General features: G+C 38.1%; 1 protein-coding gene across 7 annotated transcripts in view; it reads right to left on the reverse strand.

Annotated features, from left to right (window-relative positions):
* Positions 1-14,480, reverse strand: part of ATF6 (activating transcription factor 6) — a 226,613-nt gene that overhangs the window by 55,651 nt on the left and 156,482 nt on the right. For all 7 annotated transcript variants that reach the window (XM_082405507.1, XM_082405509.1, XM_082405506.1 and 4 more), the window contains one exon: positions 1,883-1,967. In XM_082405507.1, the coding sequence (XP_082261633.1) occupies positions 1,883-1,967 (85 nt within the window). The remainder of the gene's footprint in view (positions 1-1,882; positions 1,968-14,480) is intronic.

Below are 14,480 nucleotides of genomic sequence, written 5' to 3' on the forward strand. Positions count from 1 at the left end.
AGCACAGTACTGAACACATGGTATATACTCAATCAGTATTTCCTGAATTTGAATCTTAAATTTTCTAATAGTATACTATATCCTAAAAAGGAAAACAAAACTTATTTACAAAGAAACCCAAACCAGATTAAAAAGGAAATGATCCTCTAATTATTGTATTTTTCAAATCCATGAAAAGGCTCATTTTCAAAAATTAGTCCCCTGGCCAAGAAAATCAGAATCAAACAGCATCTTATTGTTCTTGGCTTAATACAAACAGATAGCTCAGTGTTATGCAAGAGAATGCCTGGTTTTATTTTATAAGAATCTGAGATCAGAACAACAAAATTAAGTGAATTCTGCCTTGTTGAAGCTTAGACAATAGCCTTTCTGAGCATAAGCTGACCAGAAGTTAAATCTATTACGGTTCAAGCAGAGAAACCTAGGTACCTATGGAATAAGATTTAATAATATTCCCTAAGTATATTCTTTGGAGTGTAATATAGTACACTTTGAAATATACTGTTCCACTTGAAGTTGTAATATGATTGCTCCATGAAAGCTTCAGAGGTATGCCTTTATTGAAGGAAGATAAGTTCGTCTCAGTGTTATATAGTTTGTTTCTTTAAAAAATTTGTTGTCTTTGTAAGACTAAGAAAATGTCATAATTCTTTTATGCTTTAACAAAAAAAAAAAAGTTTTATTTTGTGTCTATAACGTTGCCTCCCAAGCATTTCTAATAAGCTGTCTATATACAGCTAACTGAAATTCTATAGTCCTCTATGGTCTTAATATGTACAATGAATATCTAATACTTTTTCTCTAAGACTAAATTTTATTGGAGTTTATATAGAATCCCAGTGTTTTATTTTATAACTGTATTTGGTGGCTTAATCATGATCATCAATCAGAATGTGGATTGGTTCAACTGCAGGTTAAAGGGCTTTTCATTTTCGTCTTACTCATTAAACTATGAGGTTCCCGTTACTAGACAGAAAATTTACCAGTAGTTCTATTACACCAGATAAATGGACTTGAGAAGGATAGCCAATTCTCCTAGTTTCATTAGAGCCTAATATGATGTGTCAGAGGAAGTAATCAGCCAACAATATACACTGTGCTCATTTACGACACACAGCTGGTATTGGGAGTGAGAGATTTCTCTTTTCCATAAAGAACCCAGCTGGAAGTAATCTCTTCTTTACTAAATTTCTTTAGTACTTTCTTCATTCCTTATGGGACGTTCTCTTAGGGATACAGTGATTTCTGTGCTCGTCTTATTTTTCCTCCTAGACTCTAAGCAAGTACGCTATGCCTTAACATCTTTGGATACTCTCAAAGTATTAATGGTATTATCTGTATTTTATCTAATACCCAGAACTAGTGGGAGAACAAAATGCAATAGTAATACTATCAATATCAAATTCATCAGTATTACGGATTAAATATAAATAGGCTTCTTAGGTTTGGTCTGGGAATCATATCACCATTTATGTGATATAGGAAACTGCTTTGAGTTCCAACAACCTAACTTACAAATTCACTCTCAGAACATAGCAGGGACTTCTTATACATCATGTATTACCAGAAAGGCCCCAGACAACAAGTGTATAAATCAGTAAAGATGTTAACTTTTCCAATTTTGTAAATAAAAGAGAATGATTTTTTTCTTTTAAAAATATAGTAATTTAAAAAGCAACTTTAAATTAAATCCTTTACTTTTTAAAAGAGCACAGGAATTTAAAAATAATATTTTGTGAAAACAGTGGGAAAATGTTTCAGAATTAATGCATGGACATATACCTAACCAACTGAACATTTTAAGTGTCTTTTAGTTTAATCCAGAGAATCTAGGTTAAACAAAGCAATTGCATGTCGTTCATAAACCAAAATTTCAACTTACCATTTATGTTTATTGCTGGTAATACAATTGACATCTTTGGTCTTGTAGTCTTGTTATGGGTGGTAGCTGGTAGCAGCAGGTGATCCTAAGAATAACGAAGAACAAGTTGTTACTCATAACAATTGGCTTAGTCCTATAACAAGCCAAATTCAGAGTTCCTAGGATGCCAACATTTCATCGCGATCATAAAAAAATGACAGTTTTTATTTGAACCTGGCTTTGGGGGTAATTAACTACAAACCATTTTACGATTCATTCATTCATAACGCAATAAACATTATGAATTACTGAATGACTATCATTACCAGGTACTATGTATCAATAGTATTCTTAGAATATTCCTAGGTTCTGATAACATATATGCTGCAGTATACTATAAAGAGTATTGGTCAAGCAGTCAGAACGGAGGGATTTTAATTCTAGCTCTGCCGCTGAATAGCTGTATGATCTTGGTCCGTTTCCAGTCCTGTAAAATGAGGAGGCTAGACTAGATAATGTCACAAGATACTAAAGTTATCTATCTAATAGAGTCATTTTCAAACTTCTTTTTTAAAGAAGAGGAACATTCCCTCCACCCCAAAAAAAGAATTTTGATCCCAAATTACTGATATATAAAAGAGAGATTCTGACTGAAGCAAGGCCAAGGCTGAGAGCCTTGCCTGCTTAGCCTCCTCTTCTTCCTTTGAAGCAGCCAGTGTTAGACTTTTCTTTTGGTAAGCAACAGGTATATACTGAAGAAGATACATAATTCTTGCCCTTAAAAAGCACACAGCGTAGTGGAAGGGTTAAAAAAATTACAAGTGCATGTCTAGCATAACTATATAATTCTAAATGTGATATTGCCAACCTTTGATCATCTATAAATGACCCAGGGCATCTGAGGTTTCTAGTTTCCAACCACACAAATACTGCAGTAAGAATGAGCCAAGAGGAGTTTAGCTTCAAAAACAGGGTAGTATGAGTGTTTTGGAAAAGATAAACACATCTGTAGGTATTCCAAAGCTGATTATGAATGACTTAATGACTTTGATATTAACTACTGTTTTCAGTAACTCCTTTTTCCTAGCAAAAACATGGGAATTGTCACAGCAAAAAGGAAAAAAAGAAAGAAGTATATATATATATAAGTGTTTCTATTTAAAGGAGCATGATTAAACTGAGATAAAGCTGACACACAGTCTAACTCCTCTTGCTTTCTTTTCTTGTTCGTTTCTCATTCATTCAACAAACTTGCTATATGGAAGGACTCATCAAAAAGTAGGATTTGACATAGCTGAGAGTGATAAAAATTCAATGCAACTTAATTCAAAGTCGATGTAATTATGAAATGTAAGTATCGACAAAGCTAAGAAAAAAATCTGTGAAAAACAAATTGAAATTAATGTACATGAACAGAACTGTACAGAAAACATTTGCAGTAACTGCTTGTGCTTTGTCTAATTCAAGGCAACATCTCCATGAGAACATACATGTTTTTTTAAAAAGAGGCGAAAAGATGAGTGAAATTGTTCTTTTAGAATTCCAGCCTTGCAGCATGAGAGGTTTTTTTTTTTTAAGTGCATTGTTAGACACAAAGATCACACGTTTCTGAGAGTAAGATAACATGATAGCCAAGACAAAACAAAACTTGCGGATCTTCATGCCATGAAAATTATAAATAGCTAAACTCCTATAATTAAAATACTGCTTCAGGATCCCCAAAATTGAATGAGAAAACAAACCAACAAACTTACAAGCCCCAAATTACGGCTACTGTAAAAATAAACACACTTAGATTCCATTGGTCATGGGTTAAGGTCAGGCTCAGACTTACAGCTGAGTTTCCTGCTAAGATCTTACGATTTTCCAAACATAATGCCTCCTACTTTCTTCATTAAATTTCAAACAAAGCAGTTACTTTTGCAGCAGAAAACCAAAAATCACATTATTATTTGTGAAAAAGAAGAATCACATCTTGAATGCATAAAAACTATTACAGTTAACCTGCCTTACCTCTAATTATTAAAGGTTTGCAAAATGGGAGGAAAACCTATAATTTAAAGTGCTTGTTTACCAAGTGGCCTACAGGTTAGAACGGCAGGGAATCAAAGCTGGTATACTACAAACTCTAATTGTGCTTATTTTATATTAAAAAATAATTTGTATACACACATGCCTGGGGCAGCGTAGTTGTTTCATTTAACATTTACTTCCTCTTCCTCAAGTTAAATGTTTCTTGCCATAACAATGAATTATCAATCATTTTTTTCTCTCCAACTATGTTCATTTCACTTTTTATGGCATTTCACTAATCCTAACAGTGACATCTCCAGAGAAAAGGAGCCAGTCAACAAGTATTTATTGACCTCTTACCATTCATTAAAAAAAATTTACCGAGCATAGTGACCTGCCACGTATTCAGCACTGTACTACAGACAATAGTTTCTTTTAAAGAACATAAATTCAAGCTTTTATTTTGTTAGGGAAAGAATACTAATTGTGGCAGGAACAGTCATTTGTGCTCAATATCTGCTTTCCCTTCTATAACATTAGAATAGAAATAGGACCTTCCATTTCCAATGGCATTTAGTTGGGCACAAAGCCACTCAGAAAAAGGACTATATTCCTTTGCAACCAAATGAAGCCATACATTCAAGTTCTGGTCAATGGACTATAAGGAGAAATGGTGCATGAAACTTTGTCAAGGTGGTGATGGTGGAAGGCAACCTTCCTCCTTCCCTTTTCTCTTCCCTGCTAGCTAGAATGCAGGTGTGACTGCTAGAACTGGAGGAGCCATCCTGGACCATGAGATAGAAATTGCAATCTGAGATTTATGGACCAATAAGATAAAGGAGCTAGGGATCCTGATGATCAAGGAGCTACTGTAAGATCTCCAGAACTTCACATGAGAGAGAAGCAAAATTCTAATTTGTCTAAGCCACTATCATTTTGGATTTTCTGTCCCTCGTAGCTAAACACAACCCTGATTACTTGTTATATTATAAATTTGTGAAATAATACTAATGGTATTTACTCAAGAGAAATCTCAATAAGGGTTAAAGTAATCAGAGACAGCTTTACTCTATTTTTGACAGCATTCCAAAAACCACATTTGTTATCTGATATTACCTGATATTATCTGATATTGTTATTCTTAATATTACCCCCCCTTTTACTTATTTATTAAAGAACCTGTATAGGAAATTCAATCCTGGAAAAATACAGGTACAATTAGATGAATCTGAACAAAACTCTTTCTCTCCTATTAAGTCAGTTAATATAATCCAACTGCAACAAAGGTGAAGCTACTTAAAAATAAAAAGGAAAAGTAGAAAAAAAGATGTTGCCATAGAGATAAATATGATATATTTTGTCACTATCATTCAAAACTATGTTACTAACTTTAAGATATCTTCAAATGGACTCCTGAAAAGACTTTATAGGACTGAGATACCACGGGATATCTTCAGGGAGGAAACTATGTGCACAAACATTATAATCAAAGCTTTGTTATTTTTATTCCCAGAGGAAGTTAGATAAACACTGGTGGGAAAACACCAAAACATTTCACTATGAGAATGAAGCATCAGTTTTCCAATGTTATGCAATATTGTGTTTGAGAAAATACACTATTTTCATACAGTTCTCCCAATCCCCTCTTCCAAGCACTTTGTTAGAAAAAGACAAAATATTAGTGCATAATACAGCATCCGAAGTTATCTGTTTCTTCTCTTTTTAACACAGCTAAAGCACTGGAGACTAACTTATCAAAAGAACAGGACCACATTTTGCTCAGCTGGAGGTTATGATGGTAAAACACAATAAAACTGAGGTCCTACTAAGTTTTGCCAAATGTTGATTCTACATTATCTGTGTAGAATAGAAACTGACCCTAACTTAAACTAACTCACTAGGTTAAATGACCCTTCCCACTCCCCTCTAAAACTTACTGACTGATGCCCCTAGCACACTGAACATTCATGACTAGTTTTTGTATTTTGCCAAAACTACTTTTGCTAATTGCATTTGTTACTAATTGTGTAATTTAATAAACTACTATGTAACTGATAAGATACAGTGTGAAAAGAGAGCACTGTGAGTGTAGTTTATTGCAAGAAAGACAACATGCATGGAACTTTAGTAGATCTGGACCCAAAAGGAATTGGCCCTACCTCAAAACGTGGCGAATGAATGCACATTTATATAATTAACTGAAACAAAATAAGATACATATACATCTTTTTAAAAAAATGATCCCCTGCTTTAACCAATTTTGTTAATTAACAGATTACCCACTAGTCTCTGTTGTACTAGGTAAAACAGCTTTTCCTATATTAGGAAACTCTGACTCAAGGCTGGAGTGAGTGAGTGAGTGAGTTATTTATTTATTTATGCTTTTTTAAAATTTTTATTTATATTTGGCTGCGTTGGGTCTGCATTGCTGCGCACGGGCTTTTCTCTAGTTGCGGCGAGCAGGGCCTACTCTTCTTTGCAGTGTGCGGGCTTCTCACTGCGGTGGCTTCTCTTGCTGTGGAGCACAGGCTCTAGGCCCGCGGGCTTCAGTAGTTGTGGCACGCGGACTCAGTAGTTGTGCTCACGGGCTCTAGAGCGCAGGCCCAGTAGTTGTGGTGCATGGGCTTAGTTGCTCCGCGGCATGTGGGATCTTCCCGGACCAGGGCTCGAACCCGTGTCTCTGCATTGGCAAGCAGATTCTTAACCACTGTGCCACCAGGGAAGTCCCTGGAGTCCTTTATTTTTGATAGAAAAGAAGGTCCTTAATATCTAACGATGCCCTGTAGGAATGAAGGAAACTCAATCTGCAACAGGTGGCACTTCTGACACTAAGCAGCTTTCACTTAGATCACTTAGATCAACATGTCAAAAAGTTTTGCAAATCAGGTCCACATTAATAACAACAGACTCTTAACATTTTATATTTGATCCATATACACTGGATTACATAGATGGGGTTGGTTTTCCAACACAGAAAACTGTTAAAACCAGACCAAAAATAAAAAGAGCATCTATCCTCATTTGAAAAATAGTTTTGTATTAAATTTTCTCTGATCTATGTTCCTACCCTAGAGAGCTTTTGTTTTCTATCACTCTACCTCATTTACCTTACCAAGTATCTTTCAAACTGCCAAACAAATTGAAGAGCACATCAAATCTTAAAAATAAGAAGGTCAAAGTAGTAATTAAAAGTAGGCCTTTCACAGTTATTTATCAGATTCACAACATTCTGAACTAAAGTTAATTTCTAGTAGTTATACTAATTGTTGATCAGAAACCAAATGTGTCCCTTCATTTATTTAGCAATTAAAAAGCAAAAGCAATTAGAAAATTTGAAATCATTTAAATACACAGACACACATAGGGACATATCCTGAAAATAAGAATTGCAAAAAAAAAAAAAAAAAATTAGAGGTAGTAAAATTAAGTAGAGTGTAATCATTTAAAAGCCTATTAAAATGTCTATGATGTAGGACTTCACGTCATAGTAAAAACATAGGCACAGTACATTACTCACCCCCAAACTAGAAACAGTTAATAGAAATATCTATATGAATGCAGTATTTGTGCCACTAATGTATGCAATAAAACTACAGACCAATAAAAGGAAATGTAAAGTTTGCATCTGCACCATTAGCACACACGTCAGCCAGAGGCAGAATAAATCAAAACTATTAGTGCACAACAGATGGCCCAAGAGTGAGCCAAGGTTCACATTTTGACAAGAGGAAAATTTTGACACTAAATTCAAATTTGATAATGCAGGCAAGGTCACCAGAGGAAAAATTAGCTTGAAATCCTAATAAGTACAAACTCAAGTTTAAGAGATGGTTCTCATATCAAACTCTGTAGGAAGCCCCCAGAACTGCCCAACTGATCTTGAACTCCCCTTTTATTCACACAAAAAAGTGTATGACTGAAGCATACAAAACTGTCATTTTGGGCTTCCCTGGTGGCGCAGTGGTTGAGAATCTGCCTGCCAATGCAGGGGACACGGGTTCGAGCCCTGGTCTGGGAAGATCCCACATGCCGCGGAGCAACTAGGCCCGTGAGCCACAACTACTGAGCCTGCGCATCTGGAGCTTGTGCTCCGCAACAAGAGAGGCCGCGATAGTGAGAGGCCCGTGAACCGCGATGAAGAGTGGCCCCCGCTTGCCGCAACTAGAGAAAGCCCTTGCACAGAAACGAAGACCCAACACAGCCAAAAATAAATAAATAAATAAATACATAATAAAAATAAAGGAATTCCTTTAAAAAAAAAAAAACTCATTTTTGTGAGTCAAATCTCAGTAATTTCAGGGGACCGCGGCTGCGCAGGCCGCACGAGGCCAGGTGCAGATGTACGGCGGCTGCCATAAAAGATGCAGGTGTACAACCTGAAGAGATATCCTATATCAATGCACATGCTACTTCCACACTATTGGGAGACGCTGCTGAAAACAAAGCCATCAAACATCTTTTCAAAGACCATGCACACGCCCTTGCTGTTTCCTCTACCATGGGAGCCACCAGACACCTCCTGGGGGCTGCCAGGGTGTTGAGGCAGCTTTTACCACCCTGGCTTGTTATTATCGAAAACTGACACCTACTTTAAACCTAGACTGTACAGAACCACAATTTGATCTCAATTATGTTCCACTCAAGACACAGGAATTGAAAACTGAGAAAAGATGTATTGGACTCGCCAATTCTTTTGGTTTCGGTGGTACTAATGCAACACTTTGTATTGCTGGCATGAAGGACAAATCATTTTCAATTAAATACTGATTTTTAAATGTTATAAACTGCATTAAGTTGAGAAATAATGTTTACATAAATGCATATTTTTATATATGAAAAAAAACTCAGTAGTTTAATAAGGTTCAACCTAACAGTTATATATGTCTCTTTTTCAAACCCAGAATTAATTTTGAGTTTCATGGTCAAAACAAGTCCTTGTAAACTTTCCCAAGAATAAGACAGTAGCCTCCAAATCACTCTTCTCTCTTGATGAGAGTTTCAGGGAAAGTGTTTATAAACCTGGGTAGGATTGTTTTCCCTGAAGAAAGCTGTTAGACAAAATGTTGGTTATGTGCTTTGCACAGGTAGAGGGCTAGGAAGTTTTTGACTCTATACTTCCTATTACTTCATTCAATAATTTGAGCTTATCAAATTTCAAAACTTTGTCAGCTATAATACAGGGTTTCTTCAAAGGCTGGACCGTGTGTGATTTAGGAAAAATACATTAGGATTCCTGAAACTTGTTATCAATCATCATTTGTTGAGTGCCGAGAGTGGGGCAATCGGAAAAATGTCTTATTAAGGAAAAAGATCAAACACTAAATGCATAGAGTTTAACCATATGAGAGTTTGTCAGACATAATGTTTATAAGATGTTTCATTTTAAAAATTGACTTTACTCAGGACTACTGGCAGGAAGTGAATTTCCTGAGAATTAAATCGCATCCTACAGATATGCTACCAAAGCAAAACATGGGGGAAGGGACAGAGGGAGGGTCTGAGGCTATAGCAAACTGAGTCAACAAGTTTTCTGAAAAAAGAGATTAATTAGGAAACACTTCAAGGAAAAAGTTAGATATTGACATCAAAGAGAATTACTTTACTTTTTGTTGGAAAAAATGGGGAAAATGTTGGGTTGAGGTCCCCCAAAACTGATTTTTTAAAGTTGTAGGCAGAGGCTCTAGAAATGGAGTAAAGTTGTACAAGAGTAGTCTCAAATGCCCTAGGTGTGTAAGCAGGGGACGGGAACACGGGGAGATATTATTCTAGGTGATTCCTTCATATCAATGATTCTACAACCTTCTAGAGGTGGAGGAAGAGGGGTCCTACTTAATTTATATTTCTAAAGGTATCTCTCCTTGCATGATTCTCAGTGTCTGGATATTTCCCCAGTCTTCACTACAGATCTTGATCCTTTTCTTTCCAAAGCAGTTTTTTTTTTTTTTTTAAATTAATTAATTAATTTATTTATGGCTGTGTTGGGTCTTCGTTTCTGTGCAAGGGCTTTCTCTAGTTGCGGCAAGTGGGGGCCACTCTTCATCACGGTGCGCGGTCCTCTCGTTATCACGGTCTCTCTTGTTGCGGAGCACAGGCTCCAGACGCGCAGGCTCAGTAATTGTGGCTCACGGGCCTAGTTGCTCCGCGGCATGTGGGATCTTCCCAGACCAGGGCTCGAACCTGTGTCCCCTGCATTGGCAGGCAGATTCTCAACCACTGCGCCACCAGGGAAGCCCCCAAAATATTGCATTTTTAACAAGTATCCCTGGTGATTCTAATGCAGACTGTTCCAGGACGCTGATTTACAAGCACTGGCCAACATGACACAGATAGAGGTAATGAGCATGGACTCTGGACCTGTACTGCCTGGGTTTGAATTCTGCCTCTACCACTTAATCTCTAGCTGTAGGATCTAAACCAAGTTCCCTAATCTCTCTGTGCCCTCGTTTTCTCATCAGTAAAATGGGGACAGTAACAATACCTATTGCATGGATTGTTCATAAAGATTAAACAAGCTAATACTTTAAAGCACTTGGAATAGTGACTTGGCACATAGAAAGCACTATTAGAAGTGTTTGGTAATTCTTTTTTAAACAAAGCATTCAAAAGTTTGAGGTCAGAGAAGTCCTTGAGGAAGTGCAACAGGTAACATGAGCATGGGCATTGACACTGCTGTCTGGGTTTATTCCTTTCCACCTCGCAGTGGAGAGCCACGGTTCCACTGCTGAATAAAGGAAACCGAGGGTGACAGGCACTTACAACTGATCCAAACCCCTGAGCCTAGGAATGAAAGCACTTTTATAATTTGAGCTGCAGCCTTTGTGTGACAGAAGAGCGACTGGGGCAGTGACTCTGTGTGTGTGTGGGGGGGGGGGAGGGCAATGGGGACATTTTGCTGTCTGTTGTTTGATTTAATACTCCCTTTAAAGTAGCTTCAGTAGACTCCATTAAAGAGCTACATGACTTATCAAGTTTTGCAAGTTTGGGATTTGTATTTCTTTTGGATGTGTCACTATGCCAAAATTAGTCTTTTAAAAGTACAAGCAAAAAAGTCTAGTTTTATTTGAATTACACAGATAAAGGGTCTTTTCCTCTGTGGGGAGACTTCATAATGGTCTTCTGGCAGGGAAGCACCTTTAGAAATCAAGTTAAATCCTAGTACCAAAAAAAAAAAAAAATTTCACAGGCCTAGTTATTTGAAGAATTTGGGCAGCCACTATCTGTGCAACACATGCCTTTCTCTGCTTCCCTCCACTGATAATGTCTCCTACCCCACCCAATCCCTGGCCTGGCCCAGCCACTCAGCTTCTGCTGTGGCCCAAAGCACTTTTCCCCTAGCCTCAACCCAATTTGCTCTTCTGCAGAGTGGTATTTTTCTCTTTCCCCTCCAAAGGGTCACAGCTACTCCTAATATCCATCCAGGTCTAGCTGAGACTAATCTCATCCCTAGAAATGTGCTCCTTCTAGTAGGTTCAGTAGTGTTGCCTCTATTTAGTTTGATCAGGCTGCCATCATGAATACCAGTGTAGGTTATAGGGGCCCAGAGATTTGGGAGAGAGGACACTGAAGGGCCTATACTATATGGTACAAAGCAGGAGAGATCATAGCCAAGTTTTTAATTTGATACTCTTGATATTTAATATTGGTAAGGCAAGCCATGGATTACATTCCTGAGCTTATTAAATAATTTTCATTTTGGTCATGTGAATTTCAAATTAGTTTCCCTAATCTTTAAGATTTTGTACTTAGTTTTTATAGTACTAGCTGTTGGTTTGGCTATCCAGCATTCCAATAGCTTTTCTGTTTGTTGGTATCACCACTGAGTGCGTTTTTGTGAGGGAAATATCTCTAACTACAGAAGCCTGAAGCAATGAGACACAGCCTCTCTCCCAGCTCTCTGGCAACTAGAGCATGGACATGTGACCTAAGCTTGGCCAATCACATACTCCTTTTAAGTTCAAAGACTTGGGCATTAGTGAATAAAGACTCAGAGAGATACAGATTATTCATAGCTGTGAAGAGAGTCTGCCACTGGCAGCAGTGCTAGCAAGCTGTGGGGTGCTGAGTGGTTGGTGGTCCTAACCCAACTTCTTGAGCTGAGACAATGGCTGTGTTCTTGGCTGTGTGGCCTCCTTTGGTTCCCACCACGTTTCAAGCTGAATTCTCCAGCCTTCCATGGAGTCTGTGAACTAACAAATAGCCTTCCAATAAATTCCTTTTCTGCTTAATGTCTGCAGTTTCTGCTTTAAGTTACAGTAGGTTTCTGTTGTTTACAACCAAGAAACATTACTAGCACAGAGCTGTAATTTCATTTCTGACATATTTGATACTGCCAGTTAATGTCTGACCTAAATATTAATTTTAATTAGATTAATCATGGCATTATTTTAGGTAGATAAAATACAATCGAGTGAGTCATAAATCAATGGACCTCCTTATTTCCCATTTGATGCCCAAAGTAATGAAAATTGACTCTGTCACTACCATTCTACCGTAACCATCCTCATAAATATTATATACTAATTGACAAAGCCACTTGCTTTTACCCAGTCCTCACCCTAGATTTTTCTCTGCAGCATTTGACATGCAACTTTCCCTTCTCAAAATCTCTTAGTTCTCATTCCCCTCCAATGTTTTTGTTGTTGTTGCCTTCTCTTACACCACATCCCACATTAATTACTCATGTTTCTTACAGATGAATCTTTTTTCTTTTTTTAATTTTAAAAAAAATTTATTTATTTTTGGCTGCATTGGGTCTTCGTTGCTGCGTGCGGGCATTCTTTTCTTTAGTTGCGGCGAGCAGGGGCTACTCTTCATTGTGGTGCATGGGCTTCTGATTGCAGTGGCTTCTCTTGTTGCGGAGCACAGGCTCTAGGCGCGCAGGCTTCAGTAGTTGTGGCTCGCGGGCTCTAGAGCACAGGCTCAGTAGTTGTGGCGCATGGGCTTAGCTGCTATGCGGCATGTGGGATCTTCCCGGACCAGGGCTCAAACCCATGTCCCCTGCATTGGCAGGCAGATTCTTAACCACTGTGCCACCAGGGAAGCCCCCCAGATGAATCTTTTTTCAATCCATATTGTCACTTGGCATTCTCATCTAGTCCCATGACTTGAAGTATACGTCTGGCTCAAACCTCTCAAAAAGTAACTGAAGACCCATATTTACAACTGTTCACTAAACATCTCCACTGAAATATTCGTTAACGGGGTATTTAAGCTACAATTTATCTTCCCCCTGTGTTTCCTATTTTAGTTAACTCATCTATTTCTATCTAGTTATCCAAATAGAAACCTAAAATCAACTTAGACTCCTCCATTTTTCTTACCCTCAACACTAAATATGCCCCTCATTTCCAAGCGTAAGTCCGCATTAGCTCCTCTCGTATACCTCTACTCACTCCTTGGTAATCTCATTGAGTCACAGGGTTTTAAGTATTATCTATATACTGATGACTCCCAAATTTACATTTCTAGTCCATCTCACTCCCTTGGCCTTGACTCCTATATACAACTGCCTACTCAAAACATCCCCTTGGACATCTCATGGTTAAGATATCCAAAACTGGGGCTTCCCTGGTGGTGCAGTGGTTGAGAATCTGCCTGCCAATGCAGGAGACACGGGTTCGAGTCCTGGTCTGGGAAGATCCCACATGCTGCGGAGCAACTGGGCCCGTGAGCCACAATTACTGAGCCTGCGCGTCTGGAGCCTGTGCTCGGCAACAAGAGAGGCCGCGACAGTGAGAGGCCTGCGCACCACGATGAAGAGTGGCCCCCGCTTGTCGCAACTAGAGAAAGCCCTCGCAAAGAAACGAAGACCCAACACAGCCATAAATAAATAAGTTAATTAATTAAAAAAAAAGAAGATATCCAAAACTAAGCTCCTGGTAGACCTCTCAAATGTACTTCTCCCATAGTGTTTCCCACTGAGTGGTAAGGCCATTCTTCTAGGGTGCTCAGGTCAAAAATATTGTAGTATGCTTCTCATACTCCACATTCAATCCATCAGCAAAACCTACTGATTCTACCTTCTAAATATATCCAGAATCTAACCATCAGTCCAAGCCATCTTCATCCATTGTCTGTATAATTACAGTAGCCTCTTAAATGGTCTGCCCACTTCTGCTCTTCCCTCCTTAAAGTCTATTCTCATCACAGCAACCAGAATGATCCTGTTAAAATGTACATCAAAATGCTCCAATGACTTCCAATCTCAGAGTAAAATTAAAATAACCTCAATGGCCTTTAAAGATGTATATGTTATGACCCACCTAATTACTTCTCTGACATCATCTTCTATGGTTCTTTCCTTAATTATGCTCCAGCTGCAACAGCCTCCTTTCTTGTTCCTCACAAATGCAAATGTTCTTGCCTCAGGGCCTTTGCACTTGCTGTTCCCCCTGGAATATCCTCTCCTAAAATATGTGCATGGCATGTACCTTCACCCCCTTCAAATCTTCACTCAAATGTCAACTTCTCAGTGACGCCTTTCTTGGCTACCCTGGTTAAATTGTACAACACATCCCCACCAAACACACTCAAATCCTTTCCCTTCTCTGCTTTACTTTTCTCCCTAACGCTTACTGTCTTTATCCTTTATAAGCAAGCTCTACAA

The sequence above is a fragment of the Balaenoptera borealis genome (assembly GCF_965194805.1).
Source record: "Balaenoptera borealis genome assembly, chromosome: 1".
Lineage (NCBI taxonomy): Eukaryota > Metazoa > Chordata > Mammalia > Artiodactyla > Balaenopteridae > Balaenoptera > Balaenoptera borealis.